We start from the raw sequence: 27,583 nt of genomic DNA, 5'->3' as shown, positions 1-27,583 counted from the left end.
CAGGCATCTCAGAGTTAAGGATTTTGAGGCATGGATTATCTACTATAATGCTAATGCGTATTTCTATTTCTCTGAATTATCCATTTTAATTCTCAAGAATGCTTACTATTATCTATTTAAAAATCTTGATAATTTTGTTCTGATTTTTCCATTTTGAGTAATATGATGCATGTAAAGACTTACTGGTTTACAAACTACTTTTCAAAGCTGTCAGTATTCATTGTCTTTAAAAGGTGAATTTACTCAATCCAAGTTTTACTTCTGTCCACGTGAGAAACAGTAACTACAACAATGATTGCTCAGGCTTTGAACAATGTGAGAGTGATTCTAAATATAAAATTTAATTCAGGGAAAACTATTGTTTAATATCAGGTCAGAAGTAAAATACATCCTACAAGACATCTATTGCATCACCGCAGCCCATGGCTTCACAATAAAACTGTTCTTGCCAAATGGTGACAGAGCATTGTGGACACCTTCCAAAATAAGCCTAATATAGAGGACATAGAGCCGCTCCTTCTAATCTGCTTCCTTTATATCTGTGGAAGGGCTCCCTGCATAGGGGTGCTACAAATCATGGATCCAAATGGGAGGGCACTGGCACCCAAGGTCAAAATCTATTTGCGTTTACTCCCTGGGCTGGTATGAGAGACAAGACTTATTCAAACGTGCAAGCATCTGCACACTCACACGTACCATTCATGTTCCCAGTAGGCAAAAGGGTGTATGTGACAGCCTGACTTAAGATCCTGGCATGCTGTATGTATGTACACCTGCTCTAGGCTAACTCCAGATATTTCACTTCAGCTCTTCCTACAGGAACACAAAGATCGGGGGACATCAGTAAGGTACAGCGGGATTCAGTGTGCCGAGTTATCTCTGTCACTGACAGATGGAATGGAAAGACATGTGGACATCTGGCATGCACTCTTTATTTCACGCATTATCACATGCTTGGAGTAGTCTGACAGAGTCACATTTTGTCCTCAGCTTGAGGTCAATACAAAAGAATCAGCCAGAAAGAGCAGAATTTAATTATCAATATCCCTCCATACCGCTTACACAAAATTAAAAAAAAAGATGAGAGGAGTTATTTGCTATTGAAAATAGTTCTTTAGGAACAAAGTTACTTCTCTCTGAAAAATGTATTGTAAGTATAGATGTGCTTACAACTGTGTTTATAATTAATGTGTATCAAATGCATTTGCTACCTAAAAATATATATTAAAAAAAACAAACACAGAGGCTATATACATTCAGAAATTGAGAAAACTTCCATTCAAATTCAGTCTGCAGAACAAGAGGTCAAAAAGCTTCATATGGAATACAAGCAAATCTGCATCAGTTCACATTCCTTGGGAGTTTGAAAAGAAGTGTCATCTGTAGGAGCGTGTCAGTTTTGGGAATCAAATTCAACTTTGTTGTAATTAAGTTCTCCGTAAGTAATGGGAGTCTCCATTACTTCTGCGAGACTTGAGATGAGTATATTTAACTTCCAAACCATGAATGCTAATTCTTTACATTTCTGTACAGATTTTTTTCCTTCAGCTTGTATGTTCTTCAATAGGGGAACTGACAGATAATTATTTAAGCAGCATTCTGTAGACTTGCCTGAGCGATACCTAAGGCAGAAGCAGAACAAATGAGTCCACGCAGATATCCATGCTCCTTCAGGTACACTGTTTCCATTTCCAAGCTAATTCCTCTAACAGCATCTCAGCAGTGCAGCCTCACACCACCTTACCATAAAGGTAAGGTCATGGCCCCACCCTTCAGTCCCTGCAAACAGCCTCCTTGGCACAGGGCCCACTGTCGGCACTAATAGATCTGCATATAGCAACTATGAAAAAATAAATTCCCCAGGGGGGGAAAAAATGGTGTTCGAACACTAAATAAAAAGGCTGAGTGCCCCGCTGAATGAGATAGGAAGAATAAGTTGTTCCCACTGACTCTGTTTTCTGGTGTCTACCAAAGCTCTTTGTTTCTGCCTGTCTTGCTCAAGGGTTTGAGCAGGTTACAAAAATGGCTTTGGTTATCACTGCCAGTGCTCCTTTTCCAGGTGTACGAGAATAGAGAGAAACTGCTAGAGCACGTGTGAGAAAACAATTTGCTCCTCCAATGAATCTTCTGTAACTGAGTGATCTTTGTAAATTTTACAAAGGTAAATGTGAAAACATGCGAACGTAGGTATTTACTGTTTTGCAAAGTATTAGTCATGATGTTGCTTCTTCATTTTTTGGATCTTGAGATACCTCATTCTTTGTTGCATCTTACCTGGAGTTAAGACCGGAACACCTATGGCAGGTTTTAAATGAAAAATACAAAAATCATACTTTTTCTAGTAATTATACTGATTAATTTAGATGTGGCTAAGATCCCTTGAAATTAATTCCTTGATCTTTAGTCTGTACAGAGATGCTGCAGCCTAGAGGAAACTTAAAGCCAACAGCGGTCACTGTCCATGGCCTTGGGGCAGAAGTGGCCTTCAGAGCAGGTTGTGGCAGATGAGGTATGAGCTGCAGAAGGTCCACCAACATCACAGCCTCTGGAGTTTACATTAACAAGACGTTAAGAATCACAGAATTGTAGGGGTTGGAAGGGACCTCTAGAGACCATTGAGTCCAACCCCTCTGCCAAATCAGGCTCCCTACTGCAGGCTGCACAGGTAGGCGTCCAGGTGGGTTTTAAGTATCTCCAGAGAAGGAGCATCCACAACCTCTCTGAGCAGCCTGTTCCAGTGCTCCGTCACCCTTACTGTGAAAAAGTTCCTTCACACATTGGTGCAGAACTTTCCAATCTTGATTATTAAATTTTACGGTAACACAGAATCCTTCCTAACAGCCTAACATTTACGTGCTTTCTTAACTCTTAAAAATACAGGTTTTACCGCTAAGCCATTGTCTCATTTCAGACTTTGTAATTAGGGCTGTAACACAGTCACTTGCTATTATTACACCTGAGAAGATAGCACTAGCACCCACAGCAAGGCCATGATGCTCACAGACACAGCAATGGTATGTGGGAAGCGCTGAATCAGATTCACACCAAACATTACCAAGTGGCAGCACTAATTAGACCGCAACAATGACAAAATACCACGACTTTAGAGAATTACAGTGGACAAGGACAATCTATTTATTGGAGCCTGTGGAAGCCAATTTACTGCCACGCTTTGCGAGGTGACTTCTTGTGTGCTTTAGTCAGCATTATCAGCTTTTGCAACTCTATCACGGGTCTTGCGACACGGGCAGCTTTTCTTGAAGCACTGGTTAGCAACATGCCGTGAGGAAGGAAGACAGAGATCGTACACCTTCAGTATATCTGTGCGACGCAGGGTCAGGCCGCACACAGCGACGCAGACCCCACCGCCCCCGCCCACGTCTCCGGGCCGGAGCTGTCTCAGAGCCCCCAGCCGCCTCCTCAGCCACGGTCGCTCCGAGCACCCGAGTTTCGGCAGACATCTTCCCCCGGGCAGAGAAGCCTCGCCCCACCGCCTCCTGAGCGCTCGCCGCCGGACTCCGCCTCAGCGCGGCTCTCCCGGGTCAGGAGCAAAACCGAATACGCTCGAGGCACCGCCGCCCCCGGTGCAGCCCTCCGCGCTCCCCTCACGAAACGCCTCAACACCCACACGCCAACGGCTGCTGCCGCACCGCAGCCTAACTGACGGCGGCGGGAAGGAGGGGCCGCGCGCCGCCCGTCACGTGACACACACCCCCGACCGCCCCCCCCCGCCCCCAGCCCGTGGCCCATTTCCTGGCCTCTTGGCCCCGCCCCCGACTGGCCGCCCCCGCCGCGCCCCGGGCGCTGATTGGCTGCGCGCTGGCATTGCGCGCGGCAGCGCCCCCCTCCCCGCCCCGCCGGCTTCACTCCGGCGGCCACGCGCCGGTGGTAGCGAGGCGGTGGTGTGGCGCGAGCGCGGCCGTTACCCGCCCTGAGGTGCCGAGGGGCGGCGACGGCGGCGGCGGCGGCGGCCGACGGGGTCCATGGCCGCGTCGGACCGGATTGTGCTGGGGCCTCTGGTGGGCTCCATCGATCAGGGCACCAGCTCCAGCCGCTTCCTGGTGAGAGCATCGCGGGGCTCGGGCGGCGGGCGGGAGGGCGGCGGCGGCGGCTCCGCGGCCCGAGGGAACCTCCGCCGCTTCGCTGTCCCGCGGCATCGCGGGGTTCCTTGCTCTGCCCGTGGGGAGCGAGCGTGGGGCTGCTGCGGGCCGGTGCTGCGGGCGGCTGGGTCTCAGTCGGGCGGGTGTCTCACCCCGAGAGAAACGGTGCTCGGGGCTGCCGAGAGATCCCCGCGAGCTGCCCTTTAGGTGACCGCGGTGAGCTGGCGTTAAAGCATGCGGTGACTGCGCTGAGTTCCCAGCTGAAACCTTCGGCCTGCGGGAGGAGTGCTGCAGTGCCCGCGGCTCCGTGTCAGTGCATCCCGTGCGCTGTCGTGGCCGAGCTGCCACCCCTCTCCCTTCCTCCCATCAAACCGGGAGGGTCTGATCGCTGCGGGAGGGCACGGTCTGCGTAAGGATGGGATGGCTGATAACAGCCCTTGAGCTTAAAGGTCTATTTCCATATTATGCAATAGACAGCAATATTATTCCCATATATGTAACTTACTATACAAGCTTCCTGCTTGCAGATCTCTACAAATGCTGTCCTGCCTCCCAGTCAGTAAGTCATAGCAATTTGATATAGACGCTGATGATAACTTCCGCTGTGCAAGTGAAATAGTGACTAGATATAAAATGCCAAATTGGGCTGGGAAGATGAATGCAATATGCTTCCCTAGCATGGAATTTTCTTCCCTGAAGCAGGGGACTGAGTGTCTTCCTGACCTGTGTTACAATTATTTCTCAATATCACGACCTTCATGAGATTGTCAAATGACAAAGCACAGATCTGGGGGTGGAGAGAAACTCTAAACTGACAAATGACACCAGTGGACTATCTGGAATGCCAGTCAGGAGCCCAATTTTTTTTTTCAAAAAAAGAAAAAAAAGAAAAACCAACCACATTGGAAGAGTTCCCTGTAATGCCCAAAACTAAATTCTGTCTGCTTTATGTGTGCAGCTGAGTTAACTCTTAGCCTAAAAATACAACACCGGTGCAATTAAAAGAGACACTTCTAGCTTTAAATTTATACTTAAGCTCTTCTTACAAGTACTGTTTATATGTTCTAACAAGAAATTTCTTACACTAGATACATTCATTAGTAGTTTTTACATTTTCGGGTTTTTTTTGTTTTTTTTTTTTTTTGTCTTACATGAGATATATTTCTTTTCAGGGATCAAGATGCTTACAAAAATAAATAAGAGACCATACTTTTTCACTTTTTTTTTTAAGTGTATAGTATCTGTCATTTCTTTAAATTCTTCATGTATTCATCTCAGTTTCTCTAAATTCTTTTCAAAATACAGCATTCTCTTAAACTTGGCAGTGTGATCAAACTGTTACGATAATAAAATTACATGAATTTGAGAAAAATGTATTTTATCACAGATTTAAAACCAGAATGTGGTGTAGGGAGGAAGAAGAGGGCCAAGCATGCAGGGATCTGCTACAAGCTACATCAGTCAATCAGATAATAATGCATGTACCTGGAGAATCTTGTATTAGAGAGAGATTACCACAGTTAGAAGAAAGACCTTTCTTTCAAACACTTTATGCCAAAATGTGATGTGGTGTTCTTTCTGTCTGAGGTTTTCCCTTGGCTCTCCTGTTACCTTTTGATCTTTTCACTGTGATAGTTGCTTTGCATGCCTTTTTCAGTGACCTCTCTGTACATTTCCCACCGTTTTCATCTTCATCAAGTCACCAGTTAAAATCAAACTGTTTGTTACTTCGTGTCTTCATCAGGACTGTGTAGCTGTTTCCTATTTTTTTAAGACAGAGGACGTACGATTTTTGATCAGTTCAAACAGATCTGGGTGAAAAACTGGCTAAGGTACTATCAATAGGTCAGAGTCTAAATGGAGGCTAATTTACAAATGGTGTTCCACAGAGGACGGTAGCAAGTTTTTGTCAACAGCCTGGATGATGTTTTGAGATGTACTCTCAAGTTTGCAGGTGGCCATGGATTGTGTGGAGCAGTTGATTAGAGAACTGGCTGGGCAGAAGTATCGTGAAGTTCAACAAGGCCTAACACTTGGGACAGAAGTCTAAGAAGGCTTAATGGAAGCAGATCTGGAATTCTGCTGGACAGCAAGTTGAATGTGAGAGAGCAGATTGTCCTTATGCTGATGAAGATTAACCATACTAGGAAGAGTGCAGCCAGCAAATCAAAGAAACTAATTATTCCTGTCTGTGTGCCACTGATGAGACAGTACTGAAAGTGCTGCGTCTGGTTTCAGTCCCCACAGAGGAACAGAGTGTCTGAAAAACTGAATTTAGTCCAGCAGGGGGTCACTAACATGGTCTGTGGGCTGCAGCATGCAACATGCAAGGCAAGGTTGGGAAACCCAGGGTTGTTTGTCCCTGGGAAGTCTGTGGGGGCATTGTAATTGGTTCAGTTATCTAAACACAGTTTGTAGAGAAGACAGTATCAGGCTTTTCTTGGAGGTGCACAGAAAAAGACAACAGGCAATGAAGATGACTTGCAGCAAGGGAAATTTCCTGTAGATGTAAGGAACAAATGTTTCCCTGTAAGGGACTCAAACACTGGATCAGGCACCCGGGAAGACTGGAATTTCCATCCTTGCAAGTGCTTAACACCTGGCTGGAAAAGGCCCAGTGTAGCTTGGTCTAACTTTGAATATAACCTTACTTGACCAGTGGGTCAGGATAGATTACTCTGGAGATTCCTTCCAGCATTACTTATTCTGTGATTCAATATACGGACAGAAACTAAGATTTGTGAAATGCTGCTCTTGTGAATGAGGCTGTATGAAGCATCAGGACTAAGGAAAGTGCATTTCTGTTGCCATCACTCTTCATTTATCTCTCTTACACACACTATACACATAAACAGTTTTAGCTCATACTGTGGTCTTGCCATCAGAGGACCTTGACTTTCTCCTGCAAGAGTAACTGTAGTTACGCACGTGAGATCTCATTTTTTTTCTGTTGGGTTGGGATGGACATGGGTAACAAGTTCAGAGATACTGGACTTCAGAGCACCATGCTTTGAATGGCATTGCAATTGCTTTGGCTCATATTCTTAAGATAACCAAGCTGGAAAACAAAATAGATAGGCTAAACAAGTGTACTTGAATGACTAAATTCTGATCTAGATGTTTTGCCGAATACATTCATCAAATCTTTCGTTTCTCTTTATTTTATTCAATATTATATCATCAAACCCATTGTGACTTCTGCTACTTTTGCTAAAAACTTTTGAGTTTTGAGTTAATGACCATCTGCTCTTCTGCATGATCTCTTGAAAGGTATTTGCTAGATAAAGTCTTTCTGGCATTTTATCCAAAAGCAGCAAGAATTGAAATATTCAGTGGAGGGTCTGTACAATGAAGTACACGTACAGTATGTAAGTCAACCACAGGTATTTTTTTTTCCCACCTCCTTGGGCTGTTTCTTTCTGCTTTACCTCATTTCTAGAAGAAAGACTGTAAATACTGTAACTACTCTTTTCAGTAAACAAAAACTGCCTTTGCTTAAGGAAACACTTAGTACCCATTAAGCTTGCCGTATGGAGGGGAATCCGTTCAGCTTCTCTATGGAAGCAGCCCAGCACTTTGGGAAAGAGCAAAACTTGATTGTATAGCTAACAAGAAGGGTTAAAAATATTGCAAATGCTTTAATTTTTCCCTCATTCTTAGCTTTTTAAAGTACATTATAGTTTGCTTTTTATTCCCATAATCATAAGTGCTTCTGGGGGTGGAGGGGGAGAGGAGCTATTCAACGGGAGCTTTCCAAACAAGATAATTTCTAGGAGACAAGTTAAACTGTGCTCATTCATGAAATTGACCTGCTAATTCTAGTTAAATGCTGAGGATGGAATTACTGTTTGTCTGTCATCTTTTCCCCAGTTGGGTTGATTTCAGTGCAGTTTCAAAACTCCAGCTCTAAGCTCATTTGCCAGCAAACATATAGCTGTTTTAGCTGTTTCAGCTTAACGGAAACTGATGAAAATACAGCATAGGCTAACCAAAGTAGCTTTCTTCAGGCAGTTACACAGCTGTCATAAGTAACAAAGCTTATGAGTAGACTTGTGTATGAGCTTCATATTTGTTTGCCTCATGTTTCTGTTCATCCTTTCAAAATTACTACAACTGATGAATTCTATTAAGATGGTCAAAAGTGAATGCAACTATTTGCACCCCTTGATATGCCATCATTTGTGAGACTCTGGAAAGAGCTTGAGTTAAATGATCAGCCCTTCTGCTTGTCTGCTTGTTTACATACAATGTAGAAGTTTAGGTGTTCCTTTTCTGCTTTGTTGCTTTCAGATTTAAAGCCCTAGGTCGTATTCTTTGTATGATAAATTTGTTGTGAGTAGAAGGAAAGTATTTATTCCTTTTTCTTTAATCTCCCACCAGAGAATTCAATACATTTCTGGATGTTTTCACTGCCTTCCGTCAAATTATCTCTGTTGCAGACATGTAGATTGCTCCGGAAGTAATGCTTCCCATTACTTTCCATTGAAAATACAACAGCTACAAAGAGCATGAGAACACTACTTGATAAATTCTCAGCTGTGAAATACTGTTTTTCAGCGCAGTCACCACCATTAACTATGCATTTTCACCAGCCATGAACAACAGCCTGCATACTGCACTCGGAAAAATCTGCACCACTGCTGTTACCACTGCAGAAGTGCACCGTCCACCACCTCACTGTGCTTACATCCATAAACATTCAGCAAACGTTGATGAATGTCAGTGGGTGACAGATTTTCTGCATGGAGGGGTTCAGTGACTCACCTCTGCTTCATCCGCACTTCCACGTCACACGCCGTTGTGTCAGACTACTCCTCTGCTGCCATCTGTCACACAGCAAGAACATGTAACATGGAATATTGGTGGGAAGGTTCAACCCTGACTGCCACACCACCAACATCCACCTCTGATGTCATGGGCCAATATCATAAAATGGGAGGCATTACTTTCAGAGCAGCCCTTGTAGGTCCATGTATCCAAATGGCCTAGGCAACTCCTCTGTAACTACTGCTGATACAATGAGGGCAAAAATGACTGACATTTTCTCATCTGCAAGAATTGAGAGATCTCTATCATTTATTGGAATCAGTTATTAATGAATATGAAAGGAAGGAAAGGAGTGACGGAAATATACCTCAAACCTGTTTCACCAGGAATGTGATTGGCCTTATTTGAATTAGTCATTGTCACCTATTTCTCTCTCTCACCGCTGTCAGTGAAAAACAAGGACAGCTTTTCCTTTTTGGCTACAGTTTTTGGGGGGCAGGAGGTCCAATTTCTTCAGCTTATCCCTGCTTTGCTTACCATTTTATTCTTGGTTTAAATGTTATGTTTTACTCACGTTTGGCTTCCTTCTGTGTATCAGACTTGTATTATCACAATATAACATGGTATTGTTCTCAGTGAAACTTTTTATTCCCTTACCCTGAGGTACAGGGAGTGTCTGCTGCTTTTGTTGAGAATGTCAGAAGCTTGTGGTTTTGTTTGTGGTAGATTAGGAGAGCGTGTTTACCTAGTTCTTCTCTATGGGCTTGAAAAAGATCTGTGCACTTGTAGTGACACTGATTTGGTTGAGAAATTACTCCTGTTAGAAAAGCTTACTTAACTGGAGACAAAAAGCCTTTCTCTGCTAGGGCTTCACCCTTTATTATCTGTATGCCATACACTCTAGATTTAATGAATGACCTTGTCTAATTGAGTCTGTATTTATTTCCTGCTAACAGTAGGAATCCTTATGTACTGCCTCCTGTTTCAAGGAATACTAAAATGATTGATGGTGAATGATTACTAAGTGGTATTTAATGTTGCTTGTAGGTCAGAGAAATATGTATTGAACCTGTGTTCAAATATGTCTTCAATTTTCATGAAACCATTGTAAATGTTACTACACTTTTGTTATAAAGGGAATTTCAAGTAAAATTATCTTTCTACATACGTGCAAAACAATCTCTCCTATTAACTCTATTGCTTAGCATTTTAAGACCCTTATCCAATTGTACTACTTTCTTTCAAGCATGTAGTACTGACAGAGCTTACCTTCTTAGGATAGCTTCGTACTAAGGCAGAGCTTGCAGGTGAAATACAGCTAAGTAAATACAGTGAAAAAAATACAGTGGTGCTTTTCTCCGTAATATCTCCAGCAGGTAACAGAAAATAAAGAACATGTACCTCTTTAAGAATTCTTTTCTGGGGAGCTGAGTGGGAATAGTAGCTTTTAGCATTTTCCAGAGATGTGGTGTTGTTTCCATCCTTGGAGGTTTTCAAGATCTGTTTGGAAAAAATTCATGAGCAACCTGGTCTAATCTCTTAGGTGACCCTGCCTTGAGCAGGTGGTTGTACTAGAGATGTCTAAAGGTCTCTTTCTGCCTGCACTATTTGTGATTTTAGTATGTAACTAAAATGTTTCTAAACTTCAGTTTCTCTGTAAAGATACACATAAAGGTCTTAGAGAAACTGGAGAATCAGAACTTCATCTGTTCTTTGCCATAGCTTGTCTAATAGTTTCAAAGTAAACTGTACTATCTATATGAAATCAAGAGTTTATAGATTAAAAGCTTTAAGAGAAGTTACTAAAATTTGTGGAATGAGAAGAGAGGATTTCTAAGCAAGTCTAGAAAAGATTCAGTTGTATCCTGAGAATAGATGGGTATAACTGAATTTTATACTTTGAATATGAGAAGTATTATCTAAATCTAACCTGTTCTGTTTGCTTACTGGGAAAAGATAGGATGGTGTCGTGCTGGCGTGTTCTGCTATTGACCTTAGTCTCTGCTTAGATTTTACTTCCTAGGTTTCTGAATGTTCTTTAGGCAAAAGGTTCTGAATGGTGTTAGTGAGAAAGAGCTATTTTCCTAGGAACACCATTATTGCCCTGTCAGTTATTCATTATACAATTAAGTTGAATGTTTTACTTGGTGTCATTTTGGCTTGGCACAGTGGATTGCTTTCAGAATCAGGCCACTGTTAATGAAAGTTAATGAAAAGTTTTGTGTCTTCTGTTTCAGTTTCTACTGCAAGGCAGAAACTCCATATTTCCTAAAGAATGGCTATTAGTATAGTACTCAGGATTCTTTTCTCTCTTTCTTCTATTGCAGTGTATCCAAATCTAAGTCACCTTTCTGCTTGTTCTTCTCTTTTATAATGCATTGAGTTGCTGCAGTCAGATTTTTCTTCTCAGATTGTTTGTGAGTTCTGTATATGCAGTTTGCATTGAAACAGAGTTCTGTCTATGTTCTTCTTCATTCTTCACAATTGGCTCCCTTCTGCTGGCTCTAAACTGGATGTGATTATCTGTCTCTTAAAAGTTGTCACTTTTCCTAAAAGTGACACAGTGATAGTGATCTCTCAATTCCTTTTGCCTTATCTGTGTCATCAGAGTAACAGAGCAGGTGTCAAAGAAAAGTTATTATCACTAGTGTTCGGTATTTAGTGACTGAGAAGTGTGTTCTAATATATATCATTATTTTAATTTCTAAAACCTCCTCAAGAAAAAAATATGGTTATTTCCCATAATTGACAGAAAAGCTTACCAAAATATTCTTTGCTCCTTAATTGCATGAATTCATACATCTGAACCCGGTTTATAGATATTTGGTTGTTTGGTTGTTTGGTTGGTTTATTATGTTAACGATAGATGAGAAAATAACTATCAATTATCATTTAACTATATTTATTCCAAATAATAAATGTTCATTTATTGTTGTTTAAACCTCTGTGTTCATAGAAAATCCAATCATGTAATTTGCAGGTATTTAATGCAAAAACAGCAGAGCTCCTGAGTCACCATCAAGTTGAGATACAGCAGAAATTCCCTAAGGAAGGGTATGAATTTTCTGTGGCTTTTTATTCATTTGAATCATAGAATGATAGAATTGCTCAGGTTGGAAAAGACCTTAAAGATCATCAAGTCCAACTGCAACCTAACCATACTATCCTAACAACCCACCGCTAAATCATGTCCCCGAGCACCACATCCAAACAGTTTTTAAACACTTTCAGGGATGGTGACTCAACCACCTCCCTGGGGAGCCTATTCCAGTGCTTAACAACCCTTTCTGTAAAGAAGATTGTTTGGATACAGTTTGATAGACGATATATATTGTCATGTATGAATGACCAAAACTTAATGAATGAATGATGAATAACTACTGAGGAAAGATTATCTGCTATAAATGACTTTGTGGTAGGAAACATGGCTTAAAATAACTACATTGGGCATCCAGTATGTATTCTGAGTTATGAAAAGTAAAAAGACTTAGTTTTTCATTCTGGCAAATCATTTGCTTGTTCTCTTGCATTTGTGTTTAAAGAGGTTAAACTATCTATTTTTACAATTTAATCATATTCTTCAGCTTAGTTCATAGAGATGTTTTTTTGTTTGTTTGCTCTTGACGTGTCTACCATTTGCCCCAAAGCCCTCTGCATGAAATAGAAGAAAATTATTGTTTTCTGCAGATAGTCTTGCTATGAAAATACAGTTAGCCCTTTAAAAAGGCTTTAAAATTTATTAAACCTTTTTATGGATATGTAAAACATATCCATGGCTATGGTTGTAACAAAATGCTCAGCTGATTTTTAGTTCAGAATTGATTTTATTTTTCCTAAATGTAACTTTTTGACTTGCATTTTTCTTTTTATTAACTGATGTTTACTGTTTGTTATAGATGGGTGGAACAAGATCCAAAGGAAATCTTAAAGTCAGTCTATGAATGTGTGGAAAGAACCTGTGAGAAACTGCAGCAACTGAACATAGACATCACTAACATAAAAGGTATTCCCAGAGGTAACTGGTGGCTTGAACATGCTCTTAGTTGAGTAAGTCAGATTCTCTACTTTTTAAGCCAATAAAGAGAAAGGTGGTGGCTTGTGCTAGCCTCAAAGAAAATGTTAAATTTTATTGAGAGTAGTTTGTTTGGGAGGAATAATGAGAAAATATATTGTTCATGTATGTTAGCAATGCAAAATCTACAGAATAGATTTATGTAATCTTGCAAAATCACGGAGACGAGCAATGAATGAAGAAATTCTGAAATGTAAATTGTTCAAGTGTTATTGGCGAAAACTAGTTTACCTGTCGGTGTTGATGTTGTCTTAATTTGTGGAAAAATAAAATGAATTTAGAGCACTGGTTAAGCAATAAAAGATGAATGATCAATTTTTAGAAGTAATGTTTCTAGATTGTAATGTGAAAAAGTTGGAAGCATTTTATTTCCCATTTACTTGCCTCTTCTTACATGTTCCTCCCTCATCTCCACCTCTCCTTTCCCTCCCACACCCCCCAAAAGGGGAAAATAAACCCTCTGAAAAGGATACTTCTTTCTATTTTGTCCCGAAGCCATTGGAGTTACCAACCAGAGGGAAACAACAGTGGTTTGGGACAAGAAGACTGGAGAACCTCTTTATAATGCTATTGGTAACTACTATACTTTTTGAATATGTAATACTGTAAAATGAGTGTGTTGTGCAAAAAATGTTTTCCTAGTTCCATGCACATCTTATTGTGGCCTAGCCTACTAACTTCTCTGAATATTTGAGATCCATCATTAGCTGTGTCTTTATATACACAAGTGCCACATTCTGTTACAATTATTACCTAATAACTTAATAAATCACCTAATAAGCTTTTAACAAAACACAAAATTCCTGAAGGGTTTTGTACATCTTAGCAAAGATGTAAGAGAAGACTTATGCAAAACCACTTCATTTTAAATGAAGGAGCTTACTAAATGGTCAGGATTCTTTGAATTTAACCTTGAAGTAAATATATGTTACGAGTTCAAAAGAATACTTACTGATTTGGAGTTGTATTTTTTACTTACTTTGGCCTTTCTGTATATGCCAGCTGAGAAACTGTAATTATGTAGATTTGTTCTCTCAGCCTATGGCAAGTGCCAGGCAATTTAGCACTGTACCATTGAAAGACTAGGACTTTCCTGTGTTTAAATACGTGTTGTTTACAGCTTTATTGTAAGCTGTACCGTGATAACTCTGGCATAGCACTTTAGTTCAAAGTTTTCATAATTATAGTAAATAATCAACCTGCTGTTTGTTTTAACCTTCCAATTTAATAGCACTCATCCGCTATAAACAAAGTAGTATTAGTCATTCACTTGCACTCAAGCAGAGAAAAATATGTATTCTATTGTGTGGAAAATCATGTCTGATATCGTAAATCATTAGTTTTTTCTAAATTGAATGAGTTTATCCAGCCTTTTTTTACAACAATACATTAAAAATAAAGTGGCAATATAATATTAGTTCAGTACTTAAAAAAAAGTAAAGACAGGAATTTACTGGCAAATGCTTGAGTTTTGTGTAAACAGCTTACACATGTCACTGTTGTTGTAAAAGATCATTTGATTAATTTATTTTAATCGTATTTCTAGTGTGGCTTGACCTGAGAACTCAGTCAACAGTTGAAAGGCTTCTTCAGAGAATTCCAGGAAACAACAAATCCTTTTTTAAGGTAAGAGGTATTACAGGATACTAAATAGTAGCTGAACTCTTACTGCTATAGTATATATTGTTTTATGAGGTATTTCTTGAAAAATTCCCTAAAACAAAGTAAGTCAGTTGTAGCTTCTAGCTTGTCAAATAATAAAAACTGTACATAATGCTATAAACCGATCTGAGACTGGAAAATACTTATTTTCCTCAAATAAATTGATAATACACCTTAGATATTTCACTAGAGAAGTTAGATGGGCAGTTGTGAGACTTAATTATGTGCTTCCTGTCTAATATCTAAATATTCCACCAAAAAGTAAGAGCAAGTAGAAAAAAATGTACAAAAATAGTTTACTGATATGAAATATTTCATTATCAGTTCTCATAATATGTTGTAATATTGAATTCAATTGCAACCAGTCTGAGAAGTGCAAAGATATTTCATAAAAAGCAAATTCATTCTTTTTTTAATAAGAGTATATATCGAAGTTTGGAAATAAATGCTTGCAGAATAGTGTCATAATTCTTTGATTTACATTTTCCTTGACTGATTATTTAAATATTTTATGTGTCTTCTTATAGCCAGTAAACAAATTGAGGAAGTATATAAACTTACTTGATTTGAAGTTTAAGTAGAATACAAATTTTGTCTTTCACATGGCATGCTGCTTGTCTTTGTCAAATTCACTTTCTACTTAGTCATATGGAGATATCCTAGATAACTCTGGGTTTCTGCTAACAACTGTTTCCACATAAAGAATTTTTGACCTGTGTTTAGCTCAGCTTTGATCTTTGCCCATTATGCAGTAGTCCTTTGGGTTTGATACTTTCAGATTTGCTTATTGAATGCTTACTATTTATTTTAATAAAAACTTTATGTGTTTTCTCTGAGTTTTGGGTCTTGAGTTTTTCATTTACTATTGTCCTTTTTATATTTAACAACAGTAGTTGTGGAAAATATCTCTGCATTATATTAAATGTTTGATTTTTTTATGTATATTTTTCATTTTTCAGTTTAGGACTGGTCTTCCACTTTGCACCTACTTCAGTGCAGTGAAACTTCGGTGGCTTTTGGATAATGTGGAAGAGATTAGGCAAGCAGTTGCTGATGGAAGAGCCATGTTTGGAACTGTTGATTCGTGGCTCATATGGGTATGTATTTCTGAGTTTATTATCATGCTTTTAAAAATTGATTTCAATTTCCTGTATGCAAGTTCCTAACTAAAACATTCTCTCCTGGAGTCATAGACAAAACCAAATTTTTAGTATTTACTGACTGTTTGTAACAATATACAGTCATCTTGTGAACAATTGCATAGTTTTCTTCATATAGAAGAAAAGAACTTTGTGGATCCTACAGAAGTTATTCAAGTTTGCTTGCTGATTATAGCCTGTGTAGTTTGTAACAGAACTAATAGGCAGAGAGATGGGATCCTAGCAGGAGCACTGATACCTACTGATCACACAGCGATGTTGATATAAGTTGTTAAAGAAAATCCATTAAAGTTTCTAATGAACTTGTACCGTCCCTATTGCACTATTTTTTGTATATGCGCATTTGTCATTTCCCATTTATAGGTTGCTGGGTAATTTTTCTCGTGCTTTTGGGCAAACTTGAACTTTAGAAAGATGTATTAGCCACCTTTGTGATATAAGAATTCATGAGGTAATGCTGTACCCTTACTATCTTTCCCATGCCTTCATTCTACTATATCCAGCCTGCTGATTTAGTTGTTGCAGAAATATCGGTGTCCCCACTGCCAAGCTGAAAGCTTTGTGAATTTAGATTTTGTTTGTCATTTGTTGAGGTAAGCTTGTATCTTCTCGTGGCAAATACTGTTGATGTTTTTTTATTCAGTGTTTGACAGGTGGGAAGAATGGAGGTGTTCATTGTACAGATGTAACTAATGCCAGTAGAACAATGTTATTCAACATTCACACCTTGGATTGGGATCCCGAGCTCTGCCAGTAAGCACAGCTTTTCAGTAACAATGTTATTTAAGTGGATTCTATAAGTGATGTATTAAAAACACTCAATAGTAACAATTTCTTATCTAGATTATAATCAGGAATTACTGTTGTAATTACTGTTAATAAGTAAGATTCATTGCTTACCAAGTGTTCAAATTACATGTTATTTTAAACAGCAGAGTCTTGAATTTTCCTGTAGGTAGAAGATTGTTTCATGGAAACAATGACATTTAATAGTTTGTTTATTCCTTAATTACATTTGTTGGCAGTTATAATGATAGTGTTTCTATTTTGTGTTTAAGTTTATTAATCACTGTATTATAAAGGTAGTGTTGGAAGAGGAATGACTTATCATGTGGAAGAGTTAGATGTGTCTTCAAAATACTCAAATATATTGTTTTACTTCCTAATTCAGTGTCACATTCTGTAAGAAGTAGAGAAGCATATAGTGATGCATGAAATCCTAGATATTTAAGTTCCCTTTATATATTTTTTTCTTTATAGCTTAAACTTTAAGAAACTTTAAGCTTTAAGAAAATAAATGCAAAATCCTTCCTGATTTAGCATTGACCATATATATAACTTATTTTATATTGTGCTCAGATTCTTTGATATTCCTATGGAAATACTTCCAAAAGTACGAAGCTCATCTGAGATTTATGGCTTGATGGTATGTTTTCTTGTGCGTGTGTGTAAGTTGATCTTGTAAAGATATGTCAGTATTAATTGAGGGAATTTTCATTTAAACTAATGGCTTTTTCTAGACTAGTATTGTTTGATTTATGACTCGTATGTCAATATCTCCTGCTGTAAGATATTATATGAAGGTAAATATCTGCCAAATGTTAAGTGTCAAGTAGACAAAACAAGATGGGAGAGGTTTTTGATAAGCATAAGAATTTGATTTTTGTTGACAAATACTGTAGAAACTACCTGTCAGAATGCAAGGTATAATTAGTAGATCAAAAGTAGTGAGGTTGCTGTTATTAAGGCATAGAATTTGTACTTTTTGAAGGTTTGAAAAAAAAGATGTGAAAGTTACTGTGACAGTTAAATACTCTAAGAAGACTGGACAAGGTGTGTAATGTTACATTCTCATATAACTGAAGGCAGGATGTGGTCAGATTTTGTGAACTGGCAAATCACAAATGACATCTTAGATTGCTTTTTTAATTAAAAAAAAAGGTAAACTCTTCTTGTAGTGTATATTTAGATAGAACTTCAGTGAAATTATTTTTGAATATTGTAAAGTTTTTTTTAATCAGGCTGCTTCCTGTATAGCTGTGAATATTACTTAGGAGTAAAATATAGATTGCTGTCATGGGCCTGAGATTTCAGATTTAATATGATGTGGCACTAACTATTCTGATAAAGTGACAACTAATTTATTCTTAAAACCTTCAGAACAGGATAAGCTGGCTATTGTGATTTCCATTATTTTTCCTGGCATTTTACTGTATTGTTTACTAAGAACATACAAGCATTTTGTTACTAAGACAAATTAAAACATTTTTTTTATTTAAAATGTAAATCCAACTTGCCTGAAATGTAAGTAATTTTACTAATGTGTCATTAAAGATGCTACTAGAAATCATTACTGACCTTTACTAATTTGAAGCGTCAGATAAGAATGAGTTGTAATTAAGTTGAATGAGTGAAGGAAACGAAATACTGCAAGGCAATAAGGTAATAAGAAATGAGGTACTACAACGTGGCAACTGAAGAAGAATAGCTGGTCACTTTAAATTTGTACTTGTGTTTCTTTTCCCCTTTCTTCCCTCTTTTTTTCTTTTTCTTCCTTTTGCTGACTAGAAAATCTGTCCTAGCCTGGTGAGTAAAGGCTTCTATTAGGCTGACCACCTGTATGTTATCCACTCTTCTCATATGCTGTGCATTTCCATTGATTTTAGGATTAGTAAAAGCACACTCTCTATTCCAATAAACTTGCAAGTATTTCCAAATTTGAGATATTACAATGAGCGTTCACACCATTTTTTTTCTAAAATATAATGCTTATGTATGCATGTGCTTTAGTTTGCAGGCTGCTGAATATTTATTTTCATAGTTAAGTAAAAAATAGAGCTACTGCCTAATAAGTGTTGTCTGTCTCATTTTAAAAATGAGGAAAGTGGGCTATTCTGTCTACAAATACTCATTCTAATATACTGAAACATCAGATTTCATTGGGGTTTTTAGTGCGTTTTTAAACTGAATTACCTTAATCCACTTAAATTAAGTGTGAATTAAAAAAAATCAGATTGGAAATGCACTTGCATGGCTTCACTGAAAATTCACACTAAGAAAAAATTTTAAGACAGAGGTAAAAGTCGTCAAGATATATATTTATTATGATACCTACTGCGAGAATGCAACTGAAAAACTACGTGGCAGTGTTTGCAAGAGGTTCTAATCCACTTGAAATGCTGTATCTTAAAATGAGGCATCTGTCTTGGCCTAACAATTACTTTTTTTCTAGTCACTTTACTGTTGCACTTCTGCATTTTAAAACTGACACAGACTGTATGTTGCACTGCACCTTTTTTTCTGTATGCTGTAATTTCAAAAACCATTTGTATTAAGAACTATTGAGATGACATCATGTGTACCTGTAAAATTCCTGCTCTATTTGAGGAATGAGCTGCATGAAGCTGAAGTCCAATGTGCAACTCAACTCAACCGTATAGTTTATGTCACCCTTTCCTACCCTAGTCTAGTCATGAGCTGCATAAGTCCAGTGTGCAACTCAGTCATATTGTTTTTGTGACCCTTCTTTGTTTTCCTTTAGGCATTAAAGCCTCATTACTTTTTTTTTCTTTCCCCAACTCTAAACCAACTTCAATCCATTTCTATTTAAAGTCATATAAAAAGAAGAAAAGTCTGGGTTTTATTAACCTGTGTATTCTTAGTATTAACTAAGATGTAGTTAATCTAAAACAGTGAGTAGTAGTGAGTCTATGCTATGTTCAGGATTGGAATCTCTGCTTTTCATACACATAACAGGATTTACTTAATTTTTTCCTTTCCTACTTCTCTTATGCATTGTTTTTTTTGTTTTTTTTTTTTTTTTTGTTTTCTCTCCCAGGAATCTGTCTTCTTTTTTGCAACTGTAGTTCTTCACTTCATTTGCTCTATCAAACAAATTCCTAGAAACACAGTTTCTCCTACCAGAAGCATTTTTCTACAGGATGCTGTCTCCTTTATCAATATCTTTCATCCATTTTCCATTTCTTAGTAGAGATTGTTATTAGAATTGAAATAGTAAAAAATACATACTTTAAAGTCAACTTGTACAGCATTAGTGACTATCCATTCTTGTATGACTTCATCTGTTTCTTTTTGCATCCAAGATTTTTATCTCCCCAGTTAAATATAAGTTTAGCTTCTTTTTGATTGCCTTAAATTGATATAATGGAAAGCTGATTTGGAACTTTTCTTTCTCTTTTTGTGATTCAGAAATCTGGAGCTTTGACAGGTGTACCAATTTCTGGGGTAAGTCATCTTCATCTCAAATTTTGGCATGAGACAACTTCACTACAGAAATCTTTAAGAAGGGTGAATCTTGCTACAAAAAAAGTTGGTTTCCAATTTTTTTTAGCTTCCTGTTTAACATGAAATAAATTTTGAAGTTGAATTAATATTGAAGAATCTAAGATCTGGCTGTGGAAATGCAGCTGTCTACTCGAAAGCATATGTGTAGTTATGTTGAAAACTGAGAATCTCTAAGGAAATGAATGGCAGTACGAAATTGAACCAAACTTTGCTTTATATGGAAAAGGGATTCAGCATATACATAATGCAGAAATTTGAGGCAGATTCTCATCTTCTTCCACAACATGCATTAAATAAATTTTAATTTTGATATTTTTTGATTATTCACCATAAGCATCATGACACACATTATTTGCAGTTCTTACAGAGGGAAGAGGGTTATCTCTATAGGTTTTTCCTCACTTTCAATTAGCTGTGTGTTCCTAACAGGTTAGAGCTATAGTTAAATGTATCTGTTCATGTTACTTGTTCGTGAATGTGACTCACATGCAGACATTTGCTAAAAAAATTTCCTTTTTTTCAGTGCTTGGGTGACCAGTCTGCTGCTCTTGTTGGGCAAATGTGCTTTCAAGATGGGCAGGCAAAAAACACGTAGGTTATGATGAATGTTGTAAGATAAACAGTAGGTCACTGCTCTGTTTTAAATTTAGTATTATGTTCTCTTCTGAGCTAACTGCCAAATTGTTTTGTAGTTACCACATAACTACAGCTCTACCTTTCAACTGTGTTGACGTAGAAATTAAACAGTGCCCTGATTTTTGAATAAAATAATGAAGATATTAAAGTAAAAAGGCTTGTGATATCTACTTTGGAACAAAGTCACTGTGAGGAAATATCTCTGTGTGAAAGAAGGTTTTTCATTTTAAAATACACCAAAACACAGAGCAAAGTAGTTGCTATTATAATTTAAACTGTGTTTGTGTTTTTGTTAAAAAAATACGGGCAGTGTGAGTTAGACTGCATGGATTTCAATGACAAAAACAACACAGTACTGCTAGATAGGAAAGGTTCATTTAAGTTACCACGCTCAGTTTTGGTTCTATGTCTAGGTCATGGAGAATTTTAAACCTGATTTTTTTCCTAGTTCTCAGCATCTTAGTTTCCCTTGTTTAAAATAGCTGATCAGTTAAATCAGGCAAGTGGTGTAATCAGATATTTACTTGAGGAAAAGCTCTCTGCTTAAGTGACTTGTTGTTTCATTTGCAATTTCTTGCTTAAATGAATGTGTAGATATAAACACAGCATTGGACTTCCACAGATTTCATTACACATTAATCTATACTTGTTGCTAATTAACCTTCAAGTTATCTTTTATACTTATGCACAAATCTAAGTTAGTAGTATTTTGTTAAAGCAAACATTGTTCTAAGCAATTTTGTCACAAAGTGTTTCTATAAGAAATATTTTTATAAAATAAGAGACGTTTGGAAAAATATCCACCTAAAGCTTAACATCAGATGAGATTTCTAACCAATTTGTGATACTACCTTATCCTTTTTATTCTACAAATGTAGCCGAAGACTTTCTCGTTGCTATTTGTAAGCTTTGGATTTTCAGAGTATTAAATCAAAATGAATTCTTAATTAGTCAGAATAAATGAGCACGGAGTATGAGGTTATTAAATTGTGTTTTTGTATGCGTGTACGCACATATACATGTAATGTTTCAAATGAGAAACATACAATTTTTAGAAGTTGAATATGCTTTAAAAAAACATTCTTCTTTGTGACAGGAACAAAGTTTGTTGCATTTTCACCTTTAAAAGTTTGAACTCAATGTTGTGAAATATTTATTTTATAAAGTGGCTTTCATAATCAGCTTAAACTGAAGTAAGTAAACACTGCCAGCAAAGAGGAATTCAGACTTAGTTTTCAGCTCTGTCTGCTCCTTGATAAGTACTGTACAAGAAATGAGCAGAGAGAGAAGTGTGGAGAACTAGATTTTTCAGCTTCAGGCTGCATTTAAGCAAACAGTGTAAGAATGGCTTCATCATCAGTTAATGGTAACATAAATTTTGAAGAGAAAAAAAAGTGCTGTCTTGATTCTCCATAGGGGAGTCATGGATTCAGGAACTGCAGTAAATGCTAATCTTTTAAGTGTCCTGGTTTTAACTTTTCTTTGCTCTCATGCTAGGTATGGAACAGGATGTTTCTTGCTGTGCAATACAGGTCAGAAGGTTGGTTGTGTTTCTTTCGTTTTTCACTTGTTTTTAGCAATCTTCAGTTAAGTAGTTGAGTATAACTATAAATAAGTCTTAAACTTATTTGCAATAATTGAATTGCTGGAGGTAAGGAGAAATGCATACTGAAATCCAAAAGAACAGAAAGTAATAGTTTGTTCGGGGTGTTTCAGTAAGATTTATTTCCTAGCTGGAAAGTGAACTTCTCATAGCAAGTTTCTTGCTCTTCCCTTGTGTATAATTCTTAAACTCACTCAAAAAATGCTGAGTGTTGTGTTACTTACATGCTCTATTCTTTGTCTTGGCTATTTTATTCTTTATTTTTTCACATTTTTTTCTCCGTAGTACTAGTTGAATAAATAATGTAAATCTTTGGCTTACTTCTCATTCACATCTTCTGAAGTCCCCCACTTATTTGATATGGAAAGTCTGGAAGGAGCCAGGGCAGCTAATGGAAATGAAAATGAAAACACCAGCAATCCAAGGGTTTTATCTCAGGTGTTTATATAGATAATTTACTTCGTTTAAACTTTCTATATTTCTTTTTCTTTTTTCTTTTTCTCAGTTTTATCTCCTTTTTTTATCATTTGCTTGTGCTTATGTAAACATTTTCTGCCTGTGTTTTTTCTTTCCTCTTTCCCTATTTAGTCTGTGTTTTCTGACCATGGTCTTCTAACCACGATAGCTTACAAACTGGGGAGAGACAAACCTGTTTGTTATGCATTGGAAGTAAGTAAAATAATTTCTTCCTTTCTATAGTGATACATGGTTATGTTTACTTTTGTTTTTTAGTATCTTTCTGTTACCTTCAGTGAAACCATTCAGTTGCACAGAAATCGAAATAGCTTTTTGTTGTAGCTTTGTTCCTCAAGGCTTATGTGTGGTTTTGGTTATCCTATCTCCAACCTAGATCACTTAATCTAAAAGAAATATTTCTACATTGAATTTCTGGGCATAACGTCTGAAACATTTTTCCAGTTCAACAGTCTTAAGTCTTTCATAAATGTTCTAAATAAATAAATAAACCAAAATTGAGTTTTAAAAGGAGGATATACTAAGTGTTCCAGCTATTCTCTCAAAACAAAAAGCATGACTAGAGGTCTGTTGATTTTTTTTATTTCATTTTAATGGCTTTTACTTCAAACTTAAAAATCTGAGCCAAATTTCTGGGACAAGATACATCTAACAATTAGGCTTTTTTTACCTACTAAAACATAGGTGCCTATTTCCTGTTCCTTTAGTTCCTCAGTTCTCCACACAACTCTGAGGATATCCAAATTCTGTAGAAAATTGGACTTTACCTATAACTTGATGTTTTATTGTTCTAAAACTCTGCCTTCTGATGCACAGAGCAGCTCAACACCTGTTTGACACCTCTGCTTTGTTGGGATCAGTAGAATTATTCTTCCGTCTCTGTTGCATTGTGAGCTTGATCTAATAGTTATTTTTAAAACACACATACTGAATTGTCTGCTACCATTGTGCTTTTGAAGAGAGCCTATGTTTTCCATGTCAAACAGACCGAGACAACACACAGGATTTTCTTCTCTGGGGAAAATAATTTGTGGCTTACAGTTACCATGATGTGGGAGGTTGTATTTGCCATGGTCTGGCAACTTTGGGGTTTTCATTTTGTACATATGTGTGAGAGGTCTGGTTTGTTTTTAGACCTTGAAGCAAGAACTGGAACTGTTTGAAACTGACTTCTATTTCCACACATTCACACATGCTTATGCACACTTTTCTTCTTCATCATCTCTAAGTTTTTAATGATATTGTCTGAAAAAAATGTCTTCAACAGAGGATGTTAGGTGTTCTTTCTTCTCCTACATCCATACTAGAATAATCTCATGGTTAAGACACCTTCCAGAGTGAAAAATAGGGATTCAAGCTTTTGTTTTAATCAAACCCATGTGTTTTAACTGTAAGAGCTAGCTGTTTAGAAAACTCCTCTGTTCCCTTCTTGCAATAGCTTAGAATGAGAATATAATACTGTTTCCATTTCACTTGAAGCTTAGTTTAGTAGACTTGAGACTGTCTTGTATAAAAGACCATTTGGACTTTGTTGTGAGATGGGAGGAATGCAACTTATCTGTGATATGATGGAACCATTCAGGGACATTAATGGAGGCAACAGAGGAATTTTGCTGCCAAATGAAAGTGACTAAATTTTCTGTCTCTCTGGCCGTTTGTATTTAGACTCTAGACACAATTAGTTTTGTCCCTAAATTAGAGGAACCGAGAAGATTGCTTAGTTAGACAACTCCTCTCCATACCAAAATTGGATGTAATTGTAGTGATTTTGTTTTCTTTAGGGATCTGTGGCAATAGCTGGTGCCGTTGTTCGTTGGCTGAGGGACAATCTAGGTATTCTTAAGACTTCACAGGAAGTTGGTGAGTATTTGCAGTTTGGAGCTGTTAATTTCAAGTGTTCATTTTGACTTGTTTGAGTTGTTGAATTCTGACAGCTATGTTATTGTTGAATAAAAGCTCAAAATATTCAAGTAAAGATTAGCTGGAAGATACATACATTTTGCTGTACAGTCACTATTTATTGATATTTTTCACTGATACTTCACACAGCATATCACTAAGACCACTGAAAACCTTTGTCAACTTTCCCTAGCAAGCAAATTCTCAGTAAGATGCTGTACTTGCAATATTTGTACAATATTCAATTTTCTAGAGCCAAGAGTATATGTCTCTGTTATGAAACCCAAAGCATATTGGATCCTAAACCAATAAATGTATTCTTTGCTGTCATAAACATGACAACCTGAAGCCCTAAATATGCAATGATTTATGCAGAAGAATTCATATCCATTGAAGTAGAGCCCTCAGTTTGCAAAGCTGTCTCTTAAGGGAACTGGATAATCATAAAATCTAGGAACCTTTAAGATCATTTAGTTCCAACCCCCCAGCTATAGGCAGGGACACCTCCCATTAGACCAGGTTGCTGAAAGCCCCAAAGCCTTATCCATCCTAGGGCAGATAACCACAATGTCTGCCTGATTTGGCTAGAATTCCTTTAGAATTTATGTTGCTGATTTTTTTCTGCTTGAGCTGAACTGAAACAAGCTGGTATGTAACACAGAAACTAGGAATACACCAAACCTTGAAAAAGGAGAAAACATCAAAAATATGCATTATAAAGTTTCAGAGTGACTGATATAATGAGATTTAGGATTAAAAAGTAATGCACAATTTTTTTTTTAATAATTTGATGTATTTTTGAAAAGTGGGGAAAAAACAGAATTCAGATTGGACTTAAAACTTCAAAAACTAAGCAGAAATGTAAAACAACAATCTGTTTTTCTATGAGAAAGCCTCACTCTCACCTCTCGAAGAATACAACCTACTGTCACTAGAATTAGCCAGTTGTTGAAACACAGTGGTACCTGTTGGCTTCACAAGTTTCATTAGACCTCTGAAAGGTTAGGGATTCAAGAACTTTGATCTTGTCATTATTAGTGTCAGCGGTTTACGGGCAGGTTCAGCCCGGTTCCATGACTAATGGTGCAGGGGACCCATGGACTCACGCCCCAGGAAAGGGAAAAGGGAAAAAGGGTGGGAAGATGGGCCTAAAAACAAAACAGTGGCAACGATCTGAGGAGAAACAAACTAATTTACTAAATAAGATATCAGAATGCAAAATAACACAATATAATACAATATAATTACAATTTAAGCTAATAAATCCAATAAAATGAGAGAGAGTGTCCAAAAACGAAGAGGGCTTACTCTAATGCCGATGGTGAGACAGCTAGGGAGTGAGATGCTGCCGGGATGAGCAGGAGTGAGAAAAGGGATGTCTCGTGATATGCGAACAGTTTTTATCTTTCCCTCTGAGTAGAAAATGGTAACAACAGCAAAGTCCTCTGGGAAATGTAGTAGTTCTTCTCTTCTGAGAACCAAGTACCTGGAACTATCCATGATCCATGGAACTGGAGTATTAACTCTTTAACTCCCAGTGAACTACATGATGTTATGATGTGGAATACCGATAACCAAAAATCATAGAACCATGACAGTTGGTGAAATCTTATGGGGCGCTGCCGTCACTTCCTGTTTCCCTGAAAATGTTCTCCTCCTCCCTTCGCTTCTTTAAGTGGAATCTGTATGAAACTATCATTCAAAAAAGAATTTTTGACTAAATTTCCCTACCTTTCCTCTCCATTGCTAAAGCTTGATCAATGCAAACAGAAGAAATTTTCAAAAGCTGAAAAAAAATACTCTCTTTTCTTGTTATAGGAAGGAGCTGCACATTAACGTTACTTCATTTGTCATTCTAGGTGTTTTAATACAACTTCTAAAATTACACATTATAATACTTGGGCATTCAGATATCTGAAATTTCTACTCAGATATTAAGAAACTACACATTTCCTTGTAGTTGGCCTTGTGATTATATACTTAAGATGAGAATTTAGGACTCTAAATCCATTTGAAATTAATGGGAATTTAGTTCTTAACTCCCTTTGGTCTTGATCCAGTTTCACATGCTTGCCTTGACTTAAATGCAAGTGTGACCTTTTGGAAAGCTTTGAAGGTAGGATTCTTTACCCACAGGATACCCTTTGAAAACCTCAGAGAATCTAGGTCAGAATATCAAGTAAATCATTTTGGTTTTTGCTTTTACATTTACCATAGCCTCCTATGCCCCATCTTCCATTCATATTGTTGCAAGTGGACATGTTAAAGGTGAGGAGACGGCCAGTTAATTGTATTTTCTAATAGTAATGACTTGATTGCTTTTGTAGCTATGAAACATATTCTAAATATTTTCTCTTTAAACAATAACATCTTTGAGTGTCATATTTAAGTGCTGGTGTAGTTGTGAAAAGCTAAGTAAAGACTGTTTGTGTGTCCTTTAGAAAAACTGGCTGCCGAAGCGGGAACTTCTTATGGCTGCTACTTCGTGCCAGCATTTTCAGGACTGTACGCACCTTACTGGGAACCTACTGCAAGGGGGTAAGGAGCTGAATATGGACCACATTTGCAGGAAATTTTAATTATTTTACAAATACTAACATTAGTCCTTTCAAGTATGAGAAATTGTTTTTGTGTTTTTTCTTGATTCTCTATAGTATCTTCAAGCAACCACTGTTTTTCCTTTGTATTTAATCTGTTCAGAACAGCAACTACTACTTATTGAAGAACAAGGACTAGCTGACTCAGCCAATCATCCTTCCACCCACCTCTAAAAAATTAAAAAAGAAGGGGGAGAGGTGGGAAACACTTTGACGAGGTTGTGCTTTTCGGAGGACAATACACAGAAATCACAGAGTAATAGAATATCCTGAGTTGGAAAGGATCCACAGGGATAGTTTTAACATTC

The 27,583-nt window shown here is 37.5% G+C and overlaps 1 protein-coding gene across 3 annotated transcripts in view; it reads left to right on the top strand.

The window, feature by feature from the left end:
• Nucleotides 3,848–27,583, top strand: part of GK (glycerol kinase) — a 37,884-nt gene continuing 14,148 nt past the window's right edge. For 2 of the 3 annotated variants that reach the window (XM_021408289.1, XM_021408273.1), the window contains exons 1-14: nt 3,848–4,061; nt 11,848–11,921; nt 12,764–12,882; nt 13,435–13,512; nt 14,486–14,565; nt 15,561–15,698; nt 16,405–16,514; nt 17,121–17,187; nt 19,971–20,006; nt 20,590–20,657; nt 22,200–22,242; nt 22,894–22,974; nt 24,561–24,639; nt 27,120–27,216. In XM_021408289.1, coding sequence (XP_021263964.1) covers nt 3,984–4,061; nt 11,848–11,921; nt 12,764–12,882; nt 13,435–13,512; nt 14,486–14,565; nt 15,561–15,698; nt 16,405–16,514; nt 17,121–17,187; nt 19,971–20,006; nt 20,590–20,657; nt 22,200–22,242; nt 22,894–22,974; nt 24,561–24,639; nt 27,120–27,216 — 1,148 coding nt within the window. In that variant the 5' untranslated portion in view covers nt 3,848–3,983. The remainder of the gene's footprint in view (nt 4,062–11,847; nt 11,922–12,763; nt 12,883–13,434; nt 13,513–14,485; nt 14,566–15,560; nt 15,699–16,404; nt 16,515–17,120; nt 17,188–19,970; nt 20,007–20,589; nt 20,658–22,199; nt 22,243–22,893; nt 22,975–24,560; nt 24,640–27,119; nt 27,217–27,583) is intronic. The other variant, XM_021408280.1, reaches the window with a different exon arrangement.

This window comes from Numida meleagris, chromosome 1 (genome assembly GCF_002078875.1).
Source record: "Numida meleagris isolate 19003 breed g44 Domestic line chromosome 1, NumMel1.0, whole genome shotgun sequence".
NCBI lineage: Eukaryota > Metazoa > Chordata > Aves > Galliformes > Numididae > Numida > Numida meleagris.
The sequence above is the reverse complement of the archived record's forward strand: the minus strand, read 5'-3'. Positions and strand labels throughout refer to the sequence as shown.